The sequence below is a fragment of the Rhinolophus sinicus genome, chromosome 7 (assembly GCF_057876585.1).
Source record: "Rhinolophus sinicus isolate RSI-liver-muscle chromosome 7, RSI-T2T, whole genome shotgun sequence".
Classification (NCBI taxonomy): domain Eukaryota; kingdom Metazoa; phylum Chordata; class Mammalia; order Chiroptera; family Rhinolophidae; genus Rhinolophus; species Rhinolophus sinicus.
The window spans coordinates 41,268,012-41,289,186 of NC_142507.1; the positions used below are offsets into that span (position 1 = coordinate 41,268,012).

A 21,175-nucleotide genomic window follows, 5' to 3' on the forward strand; every position below is an offset into this window, starting at 1 on the left:
CTTCTCCAGTAAGCTGATGACAGATAAAGATTCTACAACCTACGTCTGCTCAGTGCAACAATAGCAGTTGACATAGATCTGTAACAACTCACTTGGGTAGCTCGATTAGTGTGGGGAAAATAATAAATGTAGTACAGAGTTAAGTAATATTTTTGAATGGTATTGTAACCATGTCCCCTCCGATGGTAATTTAATCTCTACAATTGTAGACCTCCCACACAACAAATTGTTCTCTTTCAGAGACACAGTAGGGAGAAGAGTGCGGGATACCAGCTGGCAGTTGCTGCTATGGAATGCTACCTACAAATAGAGGTGGGAAGTTATGGGTCATCACTCACATCGCAAAAGGATGGCTACTGAGCAGATGTATGGGCACTTTTAATTAAATATAGACCCAAAAATCTGTCTCAATGTAAAGTTTGTTATGATACATTCTCTCCAGAGACCTGGAAATTCATAGCTAAAATTAACTTTAGAACAAAAGGGTTTAGAGTCAAGGATGATATTCCAAAGGGCCACAAAATGTCAACCTGATAAAAGTAGGGATCTGTAGACAAAATCTCCTATTTCTATAAGGGTGGGTTGGTGTGTGTGTGTGTGTGTGTGTGTGTGTGTGTGTGTAAAGGCATTCAAAATGAAAGGATAAAGTCAGACTTCAAATCTTTTCCAAGTTATTAACATATAAGCTACTGGGATAATATGAAATCTTCCACATTTTGTATCTAGATTGAAATGATGCAGAATTAATTCATCTTGTCTATGTGGGGATTTAAGATGTTCTCTGATCTTTAATTTTTTTCTGGGAAATTTAGGAGAAATTGTATGGAATAATTTTGAAATATTTACTTCAAGATGTTTTCAATTCATTTTGTCCACAAAAGCGGTAGACCTTTAAATTTTTATTTAGAATCCTATTTTAGTAATCCAAGAAGCTTAGGTTTCCCTGTCAGAGTTGCTGTACAACATCTTGATTAAATATTTATAAGTTTTTTTAAATGTATATTGCTTGCTTGATCTATTGAATAAGCATATATTCATCAGTCTTTTACAAAAGACTGCTAGGCAGGAGCAATGTCTTTTATCTGTTTTCTGTGTGTCTAGCACACTATGGGTGCCTAATAAATGTTTAATGACATTAAGCCATAAGATAAATCACTACTGTTCTACATATAATTGGAAAAGGAGCGTCCTGAATGGAGACTTGGGCATTCTAAACCTGTGCCTGCCAAAAATAGGAAGTGCAGATCTTAATATTTTCCCCAAATGGTTTTTTGGGGTTTTTGTTTGTTTGTTTGTTTTCATATGGGACTCTAGGAAATGAAGATAGGAAGTAGAAACATGCAGATTTGAAATTCTTTGAAGAATGGCGCTGAGTCTTTTGACCATCGGACACCTGCATGCTTATTTCATATCAGATACCCACTAAATAATTATTGAGTGAATGATTATCGTTATGGCCTAACAAACTTCATTTGCGACTGTGATCAGATTTATCCTGAGGAAAATGTAGTCCTGTGTGATTCTTAAACCCTAGGATTTTCTTGTGCGCGTAGATCTCAGTTGCATCATGACCAACCCTGGGATATCAATGGTATTCTTAGAAAATGGCCATTTTTCTCATTTGTAAAACAGGCAATTTTGCCACAAAATAAAAATAATATATAGTACAATAGATGAGCTATCTGCATTTCCCCTAGTCCCTAGCCTACTGGAGTTGCCCTGTACTAAGATCTTTAAATAAAAATGGCTGAAACATTCACCCAACATGTAGTTGGAAACCCTTTCTTCTATCACCATGTCCCCAATATTTCCAGGGTTCTTGGGTGATTTTTCTCTCACCTCATTGCTTTTTGCTCCATTTCCCTACTCACACTGTCTTCATTCATTCTCTCCTTTCCGCTGTTCCCTTCCTTCTGCACCACACGAACATAGTATGTGGAACAAGGATGAATCGCAGCCCATAATCCCAGGTGTGCAGAATACCACATTTCTTTATTTTCTTTACCTAAAAGAACATTGGTGACAAACTTTTGTAGTATGATTTTCCTTTCACCTTCCTTCATAATGACCCCTGTATGGTAAGTACTAGTGCTATCCCCATTTTACAGGTAGGGAGACTGGGGCTGAGAAAAGTTAAGTAACTTATTTAAAGTTTCACTGCCAGGAAATAAAGTACTAGGATGTGAACTTAAGACTCCTGGTCTACACCTGCACTGGACTTCTAAGTACTATGAGCACCCCCTGAGGACTACAGAACGGCATTCCTCTGAGTCTGTCATGTGTGCTATCTTGTCTGATATTAACATGCCCGTCCAGCTTCCTCTTGACTAGTGTTAACAGGATATATTTTTTTCCATCCTTTTGTAGGCAACATATAGTTGCTCATGCTTTTAAAAACTCTCGCTCTTAATTGAGTGTTAGATTTAGATTTAATGTGCTTGCTGATATGGTTAGACTTAAGTCTATCATCTTGCTATTCGTTTGCTATTTGTCCCTTTCTTGTTTCCTTTCCTCTTTTTCCACATTTGTTTGGATTAATGTAATTTTATGATTCCTTTGTTGGCTTATTAACTGTGCCTCTTTGTGTTGTTATATTTAGGAATGCTTTAGGGTTTATAATATGTAACTGAAAGTTACCACAGTCTAACTTTGTAATTTACATCTGCCCAGACTTGGGTTTTTGGGGAGTTCTTTTGTTTTTTCTTGAGTTTCTGACATGTTTTACTCTAACTTTCAATTTGTATAATGTAGGGATTTCTAACCTGGTTGATAACATATTACCGAAAGTAAACTATATTAGATAATTTCTTATTTTTCTTGGTCCCAACTTCCAATCTTCTCCTGCTGCTCCCCGGCCATGAACCCAGGCCGATGTAAGTGCCTACTCTTCATATTTTCCCCCTGCTTTTCATAGTCACAGCTCTTTTCACTCAGAATTAGTTGTCTAATGCCTCTCCTTAAATTACTACAGCCTTCGCCCACTTATTTAATGGTGTCACACACAGCGTCATTTAGAGCAACAGTGAGGCAGAAGGAGCAAGGGATGGAGTTTTGCCTGAGGGGAAATTGAAGTGCCCTGAACCTGATATATGTGGCTCTGGGGTTCTTCTGACCCCTCTCACCTGCTTACAAGGAGTTAATGAGTCTGCTTGCCACATCCCTGTTTTCCCCCGTTGTGGACACCGACTTTCTTAAAGCAAGGTTGTTAAATTTAACAGCACTTTATAGAAGGTTTGGGGCACACGGAAGTACCACGTCCAATGTGAGTGACTAGTTTTAGGGTGTCATGTTCACTCTTGAGCAGCTTTCAGCCACAGAAGGTGTCACACAGCGGTGATGGGGTGGCCAGGGCAGAGAGAAGCATCTCCATCACTGCCAGCTGGAATCTCCAACCACCACCACACCTCATCCTCCAGGTTCCTCACTCCTGGCTGCAGAGAGAGAAGAAAGCCCTCCTTTCTCCTTCCAAATTTCACCTGATTCCGTGCCTCACGAAGATTGTCTGGAAGCATTTTGTTCCTTCAAGGGAAATTCCCACCCCTACCCTGAGAAGGTCTAATGTATGTGAAAACAACTGTGCTTCGCAACAGTATATGTCCTCAAGTCTGTCTCATCCTCCATAGCATCACCTTTGAGGGACCAAAATCCAGTTTACGGTGCGGGTGCCAAGCTCAGTCTGGTTCCCTATCGTAGTGTTTTCTCCAAAAAGAGGTATAAGAAAGATCAGACCACCACATTCCTCCTTGTGTTGTGTTCTCCCCTAATTTCCTAGGAGCAAATGCTTGGGTAAAAAGATGCACGTATTTCCCAGGGAGAAGTGAGTTTTTTCCGGCATAGGGCAGCATAAGTTGTGATTTAGTGCAGTCTCCTCAGAGTCTTGGATCTGCAAATGACACACCAAATTTACATCACTAATCAGAAAGCTTATCATCTCAAGCATCTCAAGCATGTGCATTTCAGTTATTTCAAAGGATCGGGGCTTTCCCAAGAAGAGAGAGTAGGTATTTGCATTTTATTGCATGAATGAAAATCTCAACAAATGTGTTTTCAGAATTAAAGATTTTGTCACACAGATGTAATCCATCACAGGTGTTTCTGGCAGAGGTCCCAAATGACAGTTTTGCAGCTTCAATAAATATTAAAGTACTTTCTCTACTAAATATCTCTATTTAATGTAGAGGTTTATTTTTTAAAAATTAATGAAAATAGAATTATTTTGAGTGATTGTAATGTGAAAAGTGAAGCTCAGAGAAATTAAACAACACCCCTAAAAGTTACATCGCTTCTTAAATGATGATCAATAAATGCAGCGGTTCCCCCAGTGAAATAATCCCAGGTTCTTGGGGTGTGTCCGTGTCATCAACAGAAGCATGTTCCCCTCCCAGTCTTAGCACATGGCCCGTGACCCTGAGGGATATTTCTGATGAGGTGAAAAACTGAGGGCATAACTAGGAGAGAAGATACATCTAGAGACATGGTCAGGTGATTGCCTCAGGAAGAAGAGCCCTTCCTAAAGAACCAGTGTGTTGGAAGTGACCAGAATGAAAAAGTCAGGGTCAAACACTGCAAATCAAACCATCAGCCAATGCAGAAACCACGATGAATGCACATTAATCCTGGTTAAAAACAGAGTTAGAATCTGAGGTATGTGATGCAGGGAAACCGCCTTGGAATAGAGTCACAGCCCCGGGCACTGGGAATAAGTTTGTTAAGCCAAAAGCGCCAACATGGGAGAACAGAGCTGGGTGCCATGCCCACGCCAGGACCATCGTGGAATGTCCGGGAAGGAGAAAAGCCAGAGGTGCAGGCTCCCAGGTCAGGACAGACTGGAGACAGACACAGCTGAGAGTGTCTTGACAGCTTTAAGTCCCAAGAGACCCCCTCAGGAGTACCTGTTTCTTCTGGCTCTGTCTGGCAGGTTGTGGGGCCAACCTGCTTGCTTCCAGGCAGTGTCCTGACACCAATCAATGGTGACCACACAGCCCCACACAGACACCTCCATTGGACAGAGGGCACTCTGTCGGGCAGATTCACTGCCAGCCTCGTATCTTATTCTTTGTCAAAAAGCTCTTGTGTTTACCAGTGCATTAAATACAACCCTGCAATAGAAAACCCTCATTTTCATGCTTGAAATATATTATCTAATGGCATATCTATTTGACTTTTACTACATGCCTTTCATTCCTCTAAGTGAGGTAATTGACCTTTACTTTGCTACCCTGTGGATTAAAAGGCTACAGCACACTCTGCATTTGATATTTCCAGTCCTGCAGGAGAGGCAATTTCGATTTGCTTTTGTTACAGTGCTGCTCTTCAGTTGGGCCCTCAAATGAAGGGAAACCTCAAGGCCCAAGACTGCGGTTATTGTCCCCATCATGTGGCTTTTATTAGAAAAAGTACAGATCACTTCATTTCTATGGCCATGGGCCATGGGCCTATAAGACTTCCAGAATCTTCTACCTCCGTTTCAGATGACAAAGCCTCAGTCCCTGCCTCCAGTGGTGGTGTTCGGGGATCAACAGAATTTTTCAGATTTGGTTCAAGCACCTGAAAGTTTAACATTATGTCCAAACTACACAATTTGTGGGGAAGAAACAGATATTAGTGTTATCAGCAAAAGCTTAAGCTCTCTGTCAACCAGGTATACCCAGAAGTCTTTGTGTGAGAATTTAGCAATCGTGTTCTACAGGCCTCTACAAGTCAGGGATCTGGAAGCCTTGACTTTGTCTGGTGCCCCATTAGCTTTCCTTCCCACAACTAAAATGATGACAAGTGAAGGTGTTGATAATGAAGGGGATGCTGATAAGTAGCAAACATTTACTATGTGCCAGGCACGGTTTTAAAATGCTTTGAAGGTAATAATTGGTTATTTTTCCTAACAACTGTATGAGTGAGATACCATTATTCCCCAGTTTTCAGAGGAGGAAACCGAGGCACACAAACGTTACGTAGCCTGCCCATGGTTACACTGCAAGCAAATAATAGAGCCAGAATCCAAACTGAGGCATTGTGGACTTGAGAGACGGAAGACCCGGATGCAAGTCTGGTTCCTAATGTATTTGGACGTAGTAAAATCTTAACCACGGAGTCTCACATATTGTGTTTAACAGATGTCTCGTAATGATTGATGATGACAGGCAGAAACTAAGACTTACCATGTTCACTTATTTTTGAGTTGTTCGTGGTGGCGCTTGACATGCTATCTCATTCAAAAGCCAAAATAAAAACAAATGGAGTTGCTTGCTCATTGTCCTCTCTGTTTTACAGATGAGGAACTAGTCGACTTAGAGAAGCAAAGCCACCAGCCTAAGAGCGAACAGTTTAAAAGTGATCAAGGGACTATTCAAATCCAGGTCTTTTCTAACTCCAAAGTACAGCACTTTTCATCTTCACTTAAACAGTTAGTTCATCTACAAAAACAAATAAATAATTATTAATTAAAACTTTTGATATGAATTGTGTCAAGTTAGAACTGGAACGGACTTTGAAATTATCTAGTATATTCTAAGATACTAGTGATAACATGTCTCCATATTCCAATTCTAAATCCTTTGCAGAGAAATCTGGTCAGACCAGTTCATCTTTTTAAGCCAGGCAATGAATTTTGGGCTGTTGACCAATTTATGTAATGACTGTTTTGGGGTCATACATTCAGTCTAGTTTAATCAGCTTGAGAGGAGGCACAGTCGTGGAGAAGTAACATGATGTGTTTTGTTAGAATCTTTTGGTTGCTAGTGGCAGGAAAACAATTCAAACTAGTTTAAACAAAATAGAGACTATTTTGGTTCATGTAACGAAGAATCCAAGATACAGCTAGAGTCAGACAGGCTGGCATCGTGGGCTACACAAAGGCATCATGATATTGCCCCTGTTTCTTGGATTTGCTCTCCTTTCTGTTGGCTTTATTCTAAGCTGAGATTCTACACTTTCAGGCTATTTATTACCAGTTTAGCAAAACTCTAAGCAAAGAAATTTCTTACTCCCATAATCTTGACCCCAGGTCCAGTCACTGGTAGTGGGCCATGTTTCCATCCTTGAACCAATTATTGTGTCCAAGAAGTTAGAGTGAATCAATGGACTGAGACCAGCCACTCTGTTCACCCCCGGAACTGCAAGTTGGAATAGAGACTCTCTTAGCCTAGGAATGAGAAAGGGTGGTCCAAATGTATTGTTACAGAAGAAAGAAGAAGGGATTTGGAGTGTGCAAAAAGTACAGCATGCATACCCACTACAGTATAGATATTGCCAAAAGGTAGTCAGTCAGCCAGAAACGTGGGGCATTTTCAAACACAGACCAAACCCTTCACATTTCAAAGGAATTAGCCCTGGAAAGCTAATGTAACCCACCCAAAGTGAATCAGCTAGTTAGTGATTGAACCTAGGTCCCATGATCATATATCCTTTGACTCTAAACTGTGACTGTGACCCATAGTACATTATTTTAAATTTCGCCTGTCATAAAGATATTTTCATACTTTTGGTGTAGACCCCACCTCTGAATATTTAACCATATAGATGGAAAGATAATTCCAGTAGCTACTATCTAGTATTGTGTTCCTGACCATGTCCTATCAGTTGGATTGTTTCAGAACTCATTGTTGTTGTTCATTTCTCTTTTCAGGGTTCTTTGTTTTTTGTTTTAGAGACTTTGTTCCTAATCTTAATCTTCAGTGACACAGTACTATTCAAGGGTCACAGCAAATAAGACCAGGAGATCAGGCTTCTTTAGTGGGTGGGTTTCTCTCTCTCTCATTCTCATTTTTTTTGTTTGTTTGTTTGTTTTTGTTCTTAAACGTCAACTTTTCCAAGGCTTGTTGACAAAAGTAGGGGGAGAAAACAAAGGCCTTACTCGGTGCACTCTTTTCTACTGGATATTATTTTATTTCTCAGAAAAAAGGAGAATTAGAAGAAAGCTATTTCCCCCAATTTTCCATACCACCCATGGGAATCTAATTCAATTTCCTCTCAAATTTTGTAGTGAAAAGTCAAAGTGTATAGTAAGATTTGCTGTAGTGTATTCTTTTGCATAGATTGTACTTTTATTCCTAGTCATAAACTTAGTTATTCAGCCTGATTCATTTTTAATCCGACTCTAATATAACTATTTGAAGAAATAAAGTTTTTAAAGTGGATGAGTGTACTTACGAGATCTCAAAAACTTACCTGACAATCTCACCTGATAAAGGAATCCTACAGCGTCAGACAGCTTTCAGGTCTATAGCCAGAGCCTTATGAACTCTGTGGCTTGGCAGAACTCAAAGAAACTTTCGGTTTATTTCTGCCCTATTTTTTTTCTTTTGTCCCAGTTTCTCATAGAAAAAAAAAAAAAAAAAAAAGGAGAATTATGTTTTTTTAATCCAAGAAAGTATATAAGAAATTATCATGATACAATTCACATCACATTGGAAGTAAAAAATTGTGGAAGAAATATTTCACTTATGTGGTTCTACGAAGAGAAAAAAGAAATGTAACTTAGCCGTCGGTTACCATAAACCATAGAATGGATGACTATGTGGGAAAATAACTTGAATAAATCCACCGTCTTTACAATTGCTTCTTATATCAGGAATATATTCAGTTTATAAAACCAGGTAAAGCTGACTGTCTTCAACAGGATGGAGCTTGTTTTCTTCAAGTGAAATCACCTGGGAGGTTCCCCAGGCTCAGGGCTCATATGGTGTGTAAGGACATTCTCAGGCTGTGGTTTCCTTCTAGCCCCCCATCATTCAACGGAACGTCCATTCTTATGGCTACAAAGCCTGAAGTCCCTCTAGCATCTCAGTCTGGATCCCAGACAAGAGAAAGGAGGAAAGCACAAAGAGAAAGGGGCAAACAGCCAGAGGAATGATTCCATTTAAGCTGTCCTTCTTCAAAAGTGTTCCTGAACACCCTACTGAGTGGCTCCTGGTCACATCTCATCGGTCAGAAATACACAACCTGGCCAACCCGAGAGGGGAACATGAGTATTATAGTTTTCCCACATGTTTTCTAGAGGAAGAAAAGAGAGAAGGGGGTGTGAAGGACTTTTAGATAGCCAAGCCATGAATTTGCCAGACTTCCCTATTATTATAATAGCTACTATTTGTTGAATACTTACTATGCCAGAATCGGTGGTATACACTTTATGTGGACAATAGTACATTAAATAGTCATTTAATCTTTGTAGCAATCCAATATTTCAGACACTAATAGTCGTCCATATAATAGATAAGGAAACTGAGACTCAGATGGAGACACCAGCAGGTTTATGGTAGAGCTAGCACTTGAACTCAAGCCCTTTGTCTCCGGAGTCGAAGCTCTTAATACCATGTTGTCCTATCTCGCTTATAGACTCTGGTTCGTCGAACAATGATCATTTGTATTTCTGGAACTGGAGACCCCTAAATTTTCTGTTTCTCAATACGAAAGTTCACCATGCGTATATTAAGCCTCTAGGGTCTTCTATTAATTGCGACTTGGTCTTGGATTAGTTTAGTTTTAATTTAACCAGCTCTTTCCCTCCCAATCTTCTGATTGATTGGCTGTGCAGAGAACAGTGGCAGTCTGGACTGTGATAATTATCTTGTTATGTCTGTATTTTATCCTCGGCACCTCCTATCTAACCAGATTCCTCGTGAGTGTAGTAAACGGCTCACAGAACACAATCATATACCTGTTCTGATCTTGGACAATACATTATCTCCAATTTATGAGCTCCTATTTTTATTTTATTTTATAGTCATGGTACTCTAGCATCCATGGCAAGTCTTAGAAATGGGAGAAGGGCTGTTTTTAATTTTATCTAAAAGAACTGGCAGTTTAGTGAATCATGTAATCTGATGTTTCACGACGGGTAAGTTTAGGGTTTCAAGTAAAATTTAAATAGAACTTTTAGAGGGTTTTAAAAATGCCATGGGCATCTCAAAGTCGTTTATTGTTTAAATATACAAGAAGACTTTCTGGTCCTTGTTCCATCAATTTTTGGAGCAAACCAATTGCCTCATAAATTTAAAAAAGATCACACGATTCCGGTGTCTGTGAAGAACTGATCAAGTCTCAGTTTTTATTTTTACACTCCCAGAGAAAACAATGTAAAAGTACGTTTCTCTGCTTCAAATAATAATAACAATAACAATAATAAGGTTATTCCACTCAGTTTTCAAAAATAATTCTTCCAAGAACAAAGCACAGGAGAGGAAGCCCCCATCAACCAGGGTCGATATTAGGTTCTCAATATATTATAAGAGAATGAGCTCAAGAACCCTATGGAAACCCGCCCTCTTGATTAGCAGGGTGGCTTTGTAGAGTCCTAATGCCCCTTCTTCCATGTATACTTCTCCAATAAGACAGGAATCCAAGCAAAATTTGGATGTCCAGACTCTCATTTGTCTGTTAGTGTCTGGCTGCTTTCAAAAAAATGATGTTAAAAGCAGGTATCTATTTCACATTGAATTTTGGCCATTGCATAGTTTACAAAAATAGATCTTCTGAAAATATCCTTGCTTACCAATGATAACTACCGTCAGAGTCTGGGCTTTATTAATGAAGACAGAATAGTAGAGTGTTGGAAAGATTGGAGCCCTCTTTCCTCATGGGATTAGGGTCAGACCATGCCCGTCTGATATTTGAAGATCTCATATTTTGCTGTAAGATTATGCTTTCTAATAGTGGTAGTTATGTTTATTAAATGCTTATTATATACTAGGTGCTGTGTTCAGATATTAGCTCAGATGTGTGTAAGAGAGACTCATATTAACAATGCCTTAGACAAAGTAGAAGTTTATTTCTCACGCCTTGTAGTTGGGAGGTAGGGAAGTAGGGCTGGAATGGTGGCTCTGCTCCACACACCTGCCTTGACTCCCCTTCCCCTGGCTGCAGTGGAGGTTGTCCCAAGGCCCAGGTTCCACTTCCATCATCATTAACATAGTCCATGTGGTTCAAGATTGCACAGTGCCATGTTCATGTTCCAGGAGGAATGGAGGAAAGTGTACAGACCCAACAGAGTTGTCACAGACACCACTCCTGCTAGTATCCCAGTGGCTGGAATGTAGTCACATGGCCACACCTACCAGAAAGGGGTGCTGGGAAATGTAGTCTTTATATACGTGACAAATGCAGTGGTAAGAGCAGAGTTCTGGAGACCTGTTGCCCATGGTTTGAATCCCTGTTCCATCTCATACTAAATGGGAGACGAGGGTTTTTTAACTCTTCAGTACTCAGATGCATCATCTATAATTGTTAGTGCCTGTCTCACGAGATTATTGTGAGGTTGTACAAAATAATGTGTGAAATATGCAAAAAGCACTTCGCACAATGCCGAGTGCTTGGAAGTCTTCAGTTAACATTAGTTCTATTTATTTGTCAAGTCACTCATCCATGGCCTCACAGCAAATAAGTGGCAAAGGTGGGATTTGAACCCACGCCGTCTGATTCCAGTGTCGTAACACATAATCTCTAAATTATATCGATGCTAGTCTCCCATTTCAAAAACATGTAGAGTTGGAAACCAAAACTTCATGTATTGAAGTGAAAAGCAAAATGTGGAGGGGGTGCAGAGGCAGAAAAAGTATGTGAGAGACATTTTATACTGTAGCACCTTTTAAAAAGACCTCTACAAAGCTCTAATATTTTTGCTAACCCATTTTCTAAAAGCATTTGTGTACCTAGTGTCAATCCAAGGCAAGGGGTGCAACTGGAGGCCAACTCAGGTTTTGTAGTGCCTGAAATATGTACCATTGGGGCAGGGCTTATTCAGAAAAAAACCTTCATTAATTAAAAGTATATAATATCTTATTTGTGAAAATTATGCAAAAGCAAATGACCACGTGAACACATTGTTAGGGTCTTCCTCAAGGTCTTGGAGGGCTGTGATGCTGAAACTTGATTCACTTCAGGCAAATCCCCCTCTGGCTCAAAAGTAGCCCAAACCCTGACCTACAGGCAGCAAACCTGGCTTCCTTTCCTGTTTTGCTTCATAAAAGGCCAGTTGCAAACTTCTTTGTCTCAGTACCTCTAAAATGTTAGTAATAGACTATATATACAGACCTCTAATTCACAGGAAATTCTGGTGGATAACATGCTTCCCAGAATAAATATATTAAATTATATCATTTAAAAAGCAAGCAGACTGGGTTTTTCATACCTACTGGCAGGTGGCACAGATCTAAACGTTGGATCTTTTTTATAAGCAAGATGAAATTGACTCATGACAGCTGGTCACTAAAATACAGGAAGTGCAGACCTCATTGAAAGCAAGAACACACTGGTTTTCACTCTTTGCATCACAGATTAGAGCTCACGTTTCCTTTTTTAAATCTGTCTTAGCAATGCCCTTATTTGACAGTATGTGCTGTTTGTCACTTACATACAAGTGGGCCTTCAACGTACAAACAAGTCAATTAGTTCTGTCAGCTGTGTCTTGGTGTGAGTTTTTTTTTTGTGTGTAAACAGATTTGGTGAATAGGCTTAGCTCTCCAGAACATCAGATATTTATTTCACTGCTAGTGAAATCTGTTCAGTCTCTACTTGTATAATTGCTCCCCCACCTAATGTGATGGCAGATGTGGGAGCTGGGTAGCCGTGAAAATGGATAAAGAATCTGTCAGAGACAAGTGGATGTCACAGAAATCTACCCTCCACCCCATTACAAGGCTGGAGGTCATAATACCAGGAATTGAGAGCAATCGCCTAGCATTGTGAAATCCCCCCTCAGAGGAAAAACCACTTTGGCAGGGACTCTAAATAATGAATTTTAGCATCTGATTAGAATGGAGTGATGAGAATAAACTGAGCTGTGGAAAATGAAAGGGAGTCATTCCCAAATCCAGGCCAATGTCAGGGTACTTCAGTGTCCGTTTTCACATGCTCAGCCCTGGCACAGTGACTGAGGAAGGACAGCCCCGAAGCTGAGCTAGGTCAGCAGATTTACTACTGGAGAAGTTTTCACCAGTGCCCAAGCAATGCTCTGTCAAACTTCAACTGAATCAGGGTGGTCTTCTTTGCATGAGACGTTGAAGCTAAAACATGCACATTCCAAAATAATTATGCTACACAAATATTTGGTTTTCCCTTTCCTCTAAGCCACGTTCTCCTGGGTCTTTCAGGCATTCTTGTGTTAGGTTCCTGGCATTTGGCAAATCCTCTGCAGTTTAAATTAAATTAAATTGGGTTTTACAAGGTCTCACCAATCATATAGAGTGCCATTTGCCCATTTTAAGTTAGTTATGAAAACCAATGATGAGGGCACGTGGCAGTTTTCAGCATACATCATGCAGTATTTATTTGATTTACTACAGTGGCTATTCATCCTCGATCTTTAGTCCATTGCTGGGTTAAACATATAGAACAGGTTCATGAAGGTCCTGCTTTCAGGGAGCTTACTTGTTTCTTAATCATTTGTTAATTCATCAAATATTTTTTTAAGTATTTATTATGTGCTGAGGGACGTTTCAGTAAATCATACGTGACTGTTGCTCCCAGGAGCTTATGCTCTAGTGAAGGTGATGGAAGAATAGGCAGTTACAACACAGCCAGTGTCTGCAGCAGAGATAGCATGGGTTTTCTCACGCGACTAGCCTTGCCTGGTATCAGAGGAGCACATACGAAAGGCATTCTGGTGGGAGAAGAGCTAGATGTCAAAGGCACTTATAGACCATGTTACAGAGCTTGGACTCTATTCTGAGAATAATAGGAAATCTTTCAATGGTGCTAAGCCAGGGTGACCCAATTATTTTTGTCTGAATGATTGTTTTGACTCTTGTGTTCAGATTGGGCTAGAGAGGAGCATGACTTGAGTCACCAAGGTCTGTTCAGAAGTCCTTGTGATAAACCAGATCAAAGGTGGTGATGGTCTCAAATAGGGAAGCGGCAATGGCTAGAACTGGATGTATTTCAGGGCTGTCAGGGAGGAGGAATCTCAGAGCTTGGTAGGGGTTAAGTAACAAACAATTAGATGTGATAGGAAAGGGGGAGGTAGAAGTCATTCTTGACCAACTGACTGGAAGGTGATGTAATTTACTGAGACAGAAACCACAGAAGGAGTAGGTGGGGCGGGGAAGCCAAAGAATTCAGTTTATGTCGAGTTTGACATGCCCAAGAGAGACATTCCTGGTGGAGATCCAGGACGTATCAACGTGTTAATCAGGTCACCTTCACCTGGTGATAATGGAGGGACGAGGTTCTGTGGGTTTCTATGAGTAACAGAGAATTTCTGACTACCCTAAAATGTTTTCAAATGTTTGAGCTTATTTTGCGTACGTTTATTTTTTTTCTGGAGGCAAAAATATGATGCAAGTTTGCTTTAAAATGCCTATAACTCAAAGGCAGTTAAGGACCACAGAGGAAATTAAAGGGACAAGCTCGATAAGAATGCCCAAGGAGAGTCACTTAGGCTGACTGTGCTGGGGCAGAACCCAAAGAACAGCACATGAAGAGAACACAAGGGAGAAGAGGGTTCTGGAAATGAGCCTGAGAATCCTGTGGGGAGAGAATGTCAAAAGGGAGTGGTCTACAGAGTCATATGCCGCTGAGTCATCAAATAAGGCAAGGAAAAGCATCCATTGGATTTTGAACAAGGAGCCCATAGGTGATCTTGGCAAGAGAGGCTGTGGTTAGTTGGAAAGAGGGAGTGAGTGCAAGGTGAGAAACCAGAGATGGCAAGTGCAGGAAACTCAAGAAGGGAGAGGAGCGTGTTAAAGAGGTAACTGGAAGAGAAAAGCAGGGAACAAGGTAGATATCCTCCCAACCCCTTAATATGGGACCGATTTGTGCAACGAGTGAAAAATTTAAAAGCACAAAGAGCCTTCGGTAATAACCAGGTAAACCAAACACACAGAAACATTTAAGGAAATCAGAAGGGTAGAGATCAGGGTGTCTATAATATGCAGGGTAGATATCAGGGAAGAGTTATGAACTGAGTTGAGACTTGAGCGATTAATAAGCTTTCGGGCAGGTGGAGATGAACCATTAACTGGAAGAAATCTGAGAAAAATAAGGCTAAACATTCATCTATTCTTCTTTCGCCTCCTTTTGTTATTCAAAGAATATTTTCTCAGTAAATAGAAAGTCTTTAGAATGGAAATTGCCTGTAACTTGGAGGGTGACTACACGTATGAAAGTATTAACAGTTATAAGAAATAAATCCAATTTATAATTACTACTTGCATTCTTGTTCTTCACACATGAAACAGAATATTCTTTGGGGTCACATTGTTGATTTCCTCATTTGGAATTTTTAACACCAGAGAGTGTACTAAATCAGTATAAGTTGGTGGTTCTATCACTTAGGTTTCTAACATCTTCTATATATATAAAACATACCCATAAATAAAGGTGCTAATGTTAGAAGGAGAAAGATCCTTTAATAAGCAACTTAGCACAACCAACTCCTCACATATAGGAGATTGTTATAAGGCCTAGCTCATAATTAAACACTGCCTATTTCACTTAACTGAATGATTTATTTCCTCTTTTCCTTTTTAAAAGATTATGCAAATGTTAATTTTTAAAGGTTCAGTTTATGTGTCTGATTTGAATAGGTATGGTTGAAATAGCCTTTCGGCTTCTTACAGTGAATATGCGTAACTATACAGAGGGCCTGGGATAGCTATAAGTATTATAAATTATAGCAGAACCCAAAGGAAACTGAAACTTGGTTTTCTCCAAGGAGGTCTGAATGTGTGGCCATTGCTTTAGGTGCTACACAGTTTAGTTAGAAGGGAGCCCAGCAGCTGTCAGTGATAGCCCTTGTCATCCCTTGGCTTCCTTGCTGCAAGGATGGGTCAGTGCTCCAAACAGATCATCGATGCACGAGAGAGAAACTTGAGTGTTACTGTACAAACATTATATAAACCAACATCAGTTATTAAAGCATCTTATTTTTCTACCTAAGAGTATTGTTACTTTTCCCAATTCATAACATCTTCCACACAAAAAAACAAATGTAAAACATTACCATATTTCTTTGTCTTTATGAAACTTGGCTTTCTATATTTTTGTCCTAGTTCCTAGAAGAGACCAGGCCAGTTTAAAAATACACACACACACACACACACACACACACACACACGTAACATTTTCAGGTTCTGACTCTGACAGACCTTGGTCCTTTATCCCCGAGCCTGGGTGTTGGGTTCTCTCCTTTGTGTGGAGACATCTCTTCCTGCATGCATTGTTCTGACTTCAGGATATGGTCATTTTGTCAGCCTGGGTTTTACTTCTCCAGAGGATGTGGCTCGTGCTTGGAGTGTTACAATTTATAACCTGCTACCTCAACAAATATCAAGTTGGCCTTTGCAATTTTACAATCAAAGACTTTGGATATGGCAATGTATTTATTTTTGTGGAAACTGCATATTCCATTTTTGCCTCTCATATATCACAGCTTTATTCGTGGATACCAATGGCAAGGCCTTTGCTAATGAGCTCAAACCCCTACCACATGTAGGTTTTTATTTTCTAGGACTCTAAGCATCTTTTATCTGAGCTATTTGACCCATTTCTGAGAGATCTTTGTGATGACCTTGTTTTCCGCAAGTGGGGAATCTGAGGATTACTCAGACTCATTAGAGGCCTTGGTGGAAATATTCTTCTGATCTGAGGAGATGTCATTTTAGGAATGAGAACAGCTGATTATAACTTCTTGGGGTCTATACAATAAATCTGAATAGCAGATTGTCTTAATGGTTATGTATCTTTTTAAACAAATAAGAATTATCCTTCTGGTTTAAAGAAAAACAGAAGATAACATTTTTCTTCCAACCCACATGAAATTGTCACAGATTTGATAATATCACAGAAGAACCTCTCACGATTGGCAGTGTTTTGGATGCTCGTTGGGAAACCCTTAATTTCGGAGCTCGATTGTCTTAGGAGAGCTTCAGGCCCCCACTGAACTGACTGGTATTAAGATTCCCCATCCCCACCCCCAAGGGCACTTGTTGAGAAGATTTTGAGGGTGGGGCTGCAAATCTGCATTTCACCAAGCAACAGCCTCCATGTAGCACTCAAGCCCTGCAGGGTGAGAGCCACAACCTAGGAGCCAGATGAGTAAAGCCTTAGTGATCACTAAGACCAACGTGACTTACAGTGAACTCTTGTCTTTCCTCTGCCTAGGTGCAAATGTAATCTCCATGCCACTGTGTGTGTATATGACAACAGCAAATTGACCTGTGAATGTGAGCACAACACTACAGGTCCAGACTGTGGGAAATGCAAGAAGAATTATCAGGGCCGACCTTGGAGCCCAGGCTCGTATCTCCCCATCCCCAAAGGCACTGCAAATACCTGTGAGTAACTGCTCGTAACACCTATTCTGTGCACGATGAGCTGATAGTTCCTGTCAATTTCACTTGCAATTGTGCTTTTGCTCCTCTTACCAATTGTCCCATTCCTTTTCAAAATGCAGCTAAAGCTTTTATCCCTATTTTACTACTTGTAAGCACGTTTTAGCACTCAGATCATCTGCTAAATTCAGTCTTCCAATTCACATCAGATGAGTTGGGAAATGATGGAAATCACAGGAGAAATTTTTTCTAAGTGGATGAAACAGGAGGTATCCCCCCCCCCCATTAGTTTCCTATTAAAATAATGAACACATTCAAAACTCCCAACTCTAACTTAATTTTAACTTCCAGAAATTCTCTAAATGTTTACAATCCTATGCTTTGTCCAGAAGTGCTTCCCTCTTTAATTTAAGTGCTTTCCTCTTTAATATAAACTACGACTTAACTTTGCCCGGTGAAATAATTGGCTTTTTGCAAATTCTAGCAGTTGAGGTCATGCCTGGCCTAGATCCTGTTAGTAGAGGCCACCTTTAGCTAAAGAGCATGACTGTAGGCATGTGGGGACCACACTGAGAAGAGAGATGCTTGTGTGCATGTGAGTGGAGCACAGGCATTATTTGTGTCTACAGGAACCATGGGAGATGCCCCATTACCATGCATGTGCATGCACCACTGAAATTTCTGAACATCCATTAGGAAAACATGCTCTGACAAGCTCGAGGAGAGAAGTCATTACTTCGAGAATAAATTGCCCAGTTCCATGAATGGACCGATTAGCCACTTGCTAAAGCTCAAGGTTTACCCTCTTTCAAAATTAGAGAAAGGGTGAGGTTGAGAATATATCCATCCAAGTGAGAAGCAACAGAAAGAGCAGGACAGTGGGCAATGGGAGAATGGGAACTTGAAAAGCCACTGGCTCCATGCAAGGTGACAAATGTTATCAGGCACTTCAAAGCAGCAGCTGTGAGAAACCAAAATTTAAAAACTAATATCACAGACACCAGGACCTTATCAAGTTAAATGTGAGAGTAATGAACCAAGTAACAAGCTATGAAGTGTGGGGGCATGAGATTATGATAAAATTTCTAGGAAGCAGGAAAAAAAAATCCCTTACTCAGTTTCTTTGTGTGTTAAAGAAAAAAACTGATGGTCTAGCTCCTAAAATTAATACATAAAGCTCTGTTGAGCAGAAATGTTGATTTTCCAAGGCATTTTTTGTTAACAGAGACTCTTTCCTCCATTGTTGCCATAACTCAAGAATTCAGAAGGAATCTCATGAGGTTATTTGTTGCAATACCCTGTGGCCGGCTACCAAAGAATCCCTATCACCACAGTTGTCAAAAGGGTTTACAAGTTTCCCAAAACAAAAATGGCTCAGATTTCACTGAAGAAGTCTGCTGCTTCTTTAGTGGGACAGGATGGAAGAGAGTGAAGTTCACAAACCCTGGCTGGCCAACTCGTCATGGCTGCCAGAAAGGCGTCTGGGCTGGACTACTATTGAAGCATGGGCTTCTAGTCTACCGTGACCTCGTTCTTCTTCTACCCATAACTGTGCTTCAGAGTCTTGTTTATTTCAAGACATTTTCACTGCGAAGACCTTCTTGTGCCAGCCAAGCCTTTTCACTGAAATGGATTTCTTGTTATATTCTCTGTAGAAATGATCTACCTACCTTTAATCTTTTGCCTATCGCAGATCACCAATTCACTCCCTGGCCAAAGGAATGTAACCCCTCTCAGTTTTCCTTATAGATTCCTTTGTCTATCCATCCCGTAGTTTTCCCTGGCCTTCTTGAGACTCTTAGACTTGTCTCCATCTCTATTAAAATAGGAAGCTGACAGATGGACCCAATGGCCAAGAGGGTTCAAGTCAATGTTTCAATTCTCAATATGGCAGAAATTGGATTAAAAATTTTAGAAATTATCTGCAGTGGTCCAGTCTTGCAATGGAAAAGTCTTACAATGGAATGAACCCCTTAAACTAAATCTCTGACACATCAGACTGTGCTTTAAAAAACGTCCAAGGATGGAAATAAACAATTGAACACAGGTTCCGGGATCAAATACCAGTTTGTCCGTTCACTAGCTCTGTGACCTTGAAAAAGTAAACTAACCTCTCAAATACTGAGTTTACCATCTGTAATGTGAAGATAATAGCAGTTCTAACCTTACAGCAATTTTGAGAGAATTGAATAAGCTAATGCATGTAATGTGTTTAGCATAACACCTGTCACAAAATAAGCGTTCAAAAATAATTTTATTTTTTGGATTCTTTTCACAAGGCAGACTTGTCCCTTTTTGGACAGTTTTAATTGTTATAAAACTTAATTTCTTAACATCAATGTTGAATGTCTCCTAATTTTGAACCACTTTTTTCTTTTTAAGTAGTAAAAGAAATGCATTGACCCCAATTTTGTTTTTCTTCTCCAGGTTAACATCATTAATTCCATTTTTCATGTGTTAAGATTTTCATGTCTTTTACTTGGTTGCTGGCCCTGGCAATTCTCTAATTTTTTTAGTGTGGAAATTTAAGCCAAGCACAGGACTTCTAGTACTATTATGATTCTCATTTCATATTCCCTTTTTCTTACACACATGCATACATGCACATACACACACACACACACACACACGTACACACATACACACACGACTCCATTTGATAAATTACAAGTCAGTTATTTCAGAGGGACACTTAGGATGTGTTATATCCTAACACAAGAATACAAAACCTACGAAGTTAAAAAGGAGCGACTGCAACCTCTGATCCCTCAACATCAACTCCTTAGTGGCCTAGAAATGCCACCTATACTGGAGAATCTCTGGATTTGGCAGAATCTCAAGCAGCCAGGATAAGTTTTGAACAGGAGGGTTAGTTCCCACCCATTCTTAGCAAAAGAACTAAGAGGATTGCATTAAACAAAGAAATTGATAGGGTCTCCCTTCAGAGACACTCAGCCCATCACTCAGAGGTACCCTAAGGTGGCAACCTTGCTGGAAATCATGTGGCTTCAGAAGCCCTGATTTTTGGTGCAACTCCAAGGCAGCTTTTATATGGAGCGTGTAGAGTCAGGAGAGTACAGAGCCCCAATAGTCTAAAATACAGCCACCCCAATCTGCAACATGTTACGTTTCCCTATGCTTTTCACTACAGTCATCTTGGCAGAGGCAGAAGTAATAACTCTTGTGAGGAAATTTTTATTCATCACCCGATTTATTCAAGACCCAGTGTGTTTTCTTGGTCTTTTAAAGCCATATATATGTGCATCAAATCTTTTCCTTATTTCCCTACAAAAGTGTGTAGAATTTGTATTTTATCTGTAAGATGTCTTTCTTCTCCCCATTGATCTTCATTCTATTTTTGACAGAATTCTATTTTGAATGTCCTTTGAATTGTATTTCTGCTTTCCACGTACAGGAACTCTGTCCAACTTCATGCTTAATCATGACTCTTTTGATTCTCATTGTTCAGCTTATAAATAACCGTATTAAGTAGCACCTCTTGAAATTCTGATCCCTGTGAAATAACACAAAAGAGTTTTCTACATATAGTTACTGAAAACTTAATAATCAACCTTTAAGAACTATAGCTCCAGGAAAGATAATATAATAGACCCTGTACCACTGCTTCCCAAACTGTGTTCTATAACCCTTAAAAGAATTCCATGACCAAGTAACTTTAGAAAATGCTATATACGATACTGACCCTTAGATATTCACATTACCTTATTTAAAAATTTTTGAGAATCCTATAGTAAAGCAACCTATTTTACCCAGTGTTTCCCAAACTTAATTGTTCATGGGACACTTAATAACTTTCTATAAAATACTCTTTGAAGGTCACGCTGCTCTAAACAGTTTCTCCAGCCTAGTGATAAAAATGTCATGGAGACAGACAGAAAGCCCAGCTCATTCAA

The 21,175-nt window shown here is 39.8% G+C and overlaps 1 protein-coding gene across 12 annotated transcripts in view; it reads left to right on the forward strand.

Annotated features, from left to right (window-relative positions):
* Positions 1-21,175, forward strand: part of NTNG1 (netrin G1) — a 294,603-nt gene that overhangs the window by 194,867 nt on the left and 78,561 nt on the right. For all 12 annotated transcript variants that reach the window (XM_074318381.2, XM_074318379.2, XM_074318382.2 and 9 more), the window contains exon 4: positions 17,092-17,264. In XM_074318381.2, coding sequence (XP_074174482.1) covers positions 17,092-17,264 — 173 coding nt within the window. The remainder of the gene's footprint in view (positions 1-17,091; positions 17,265-21,175) is intronic.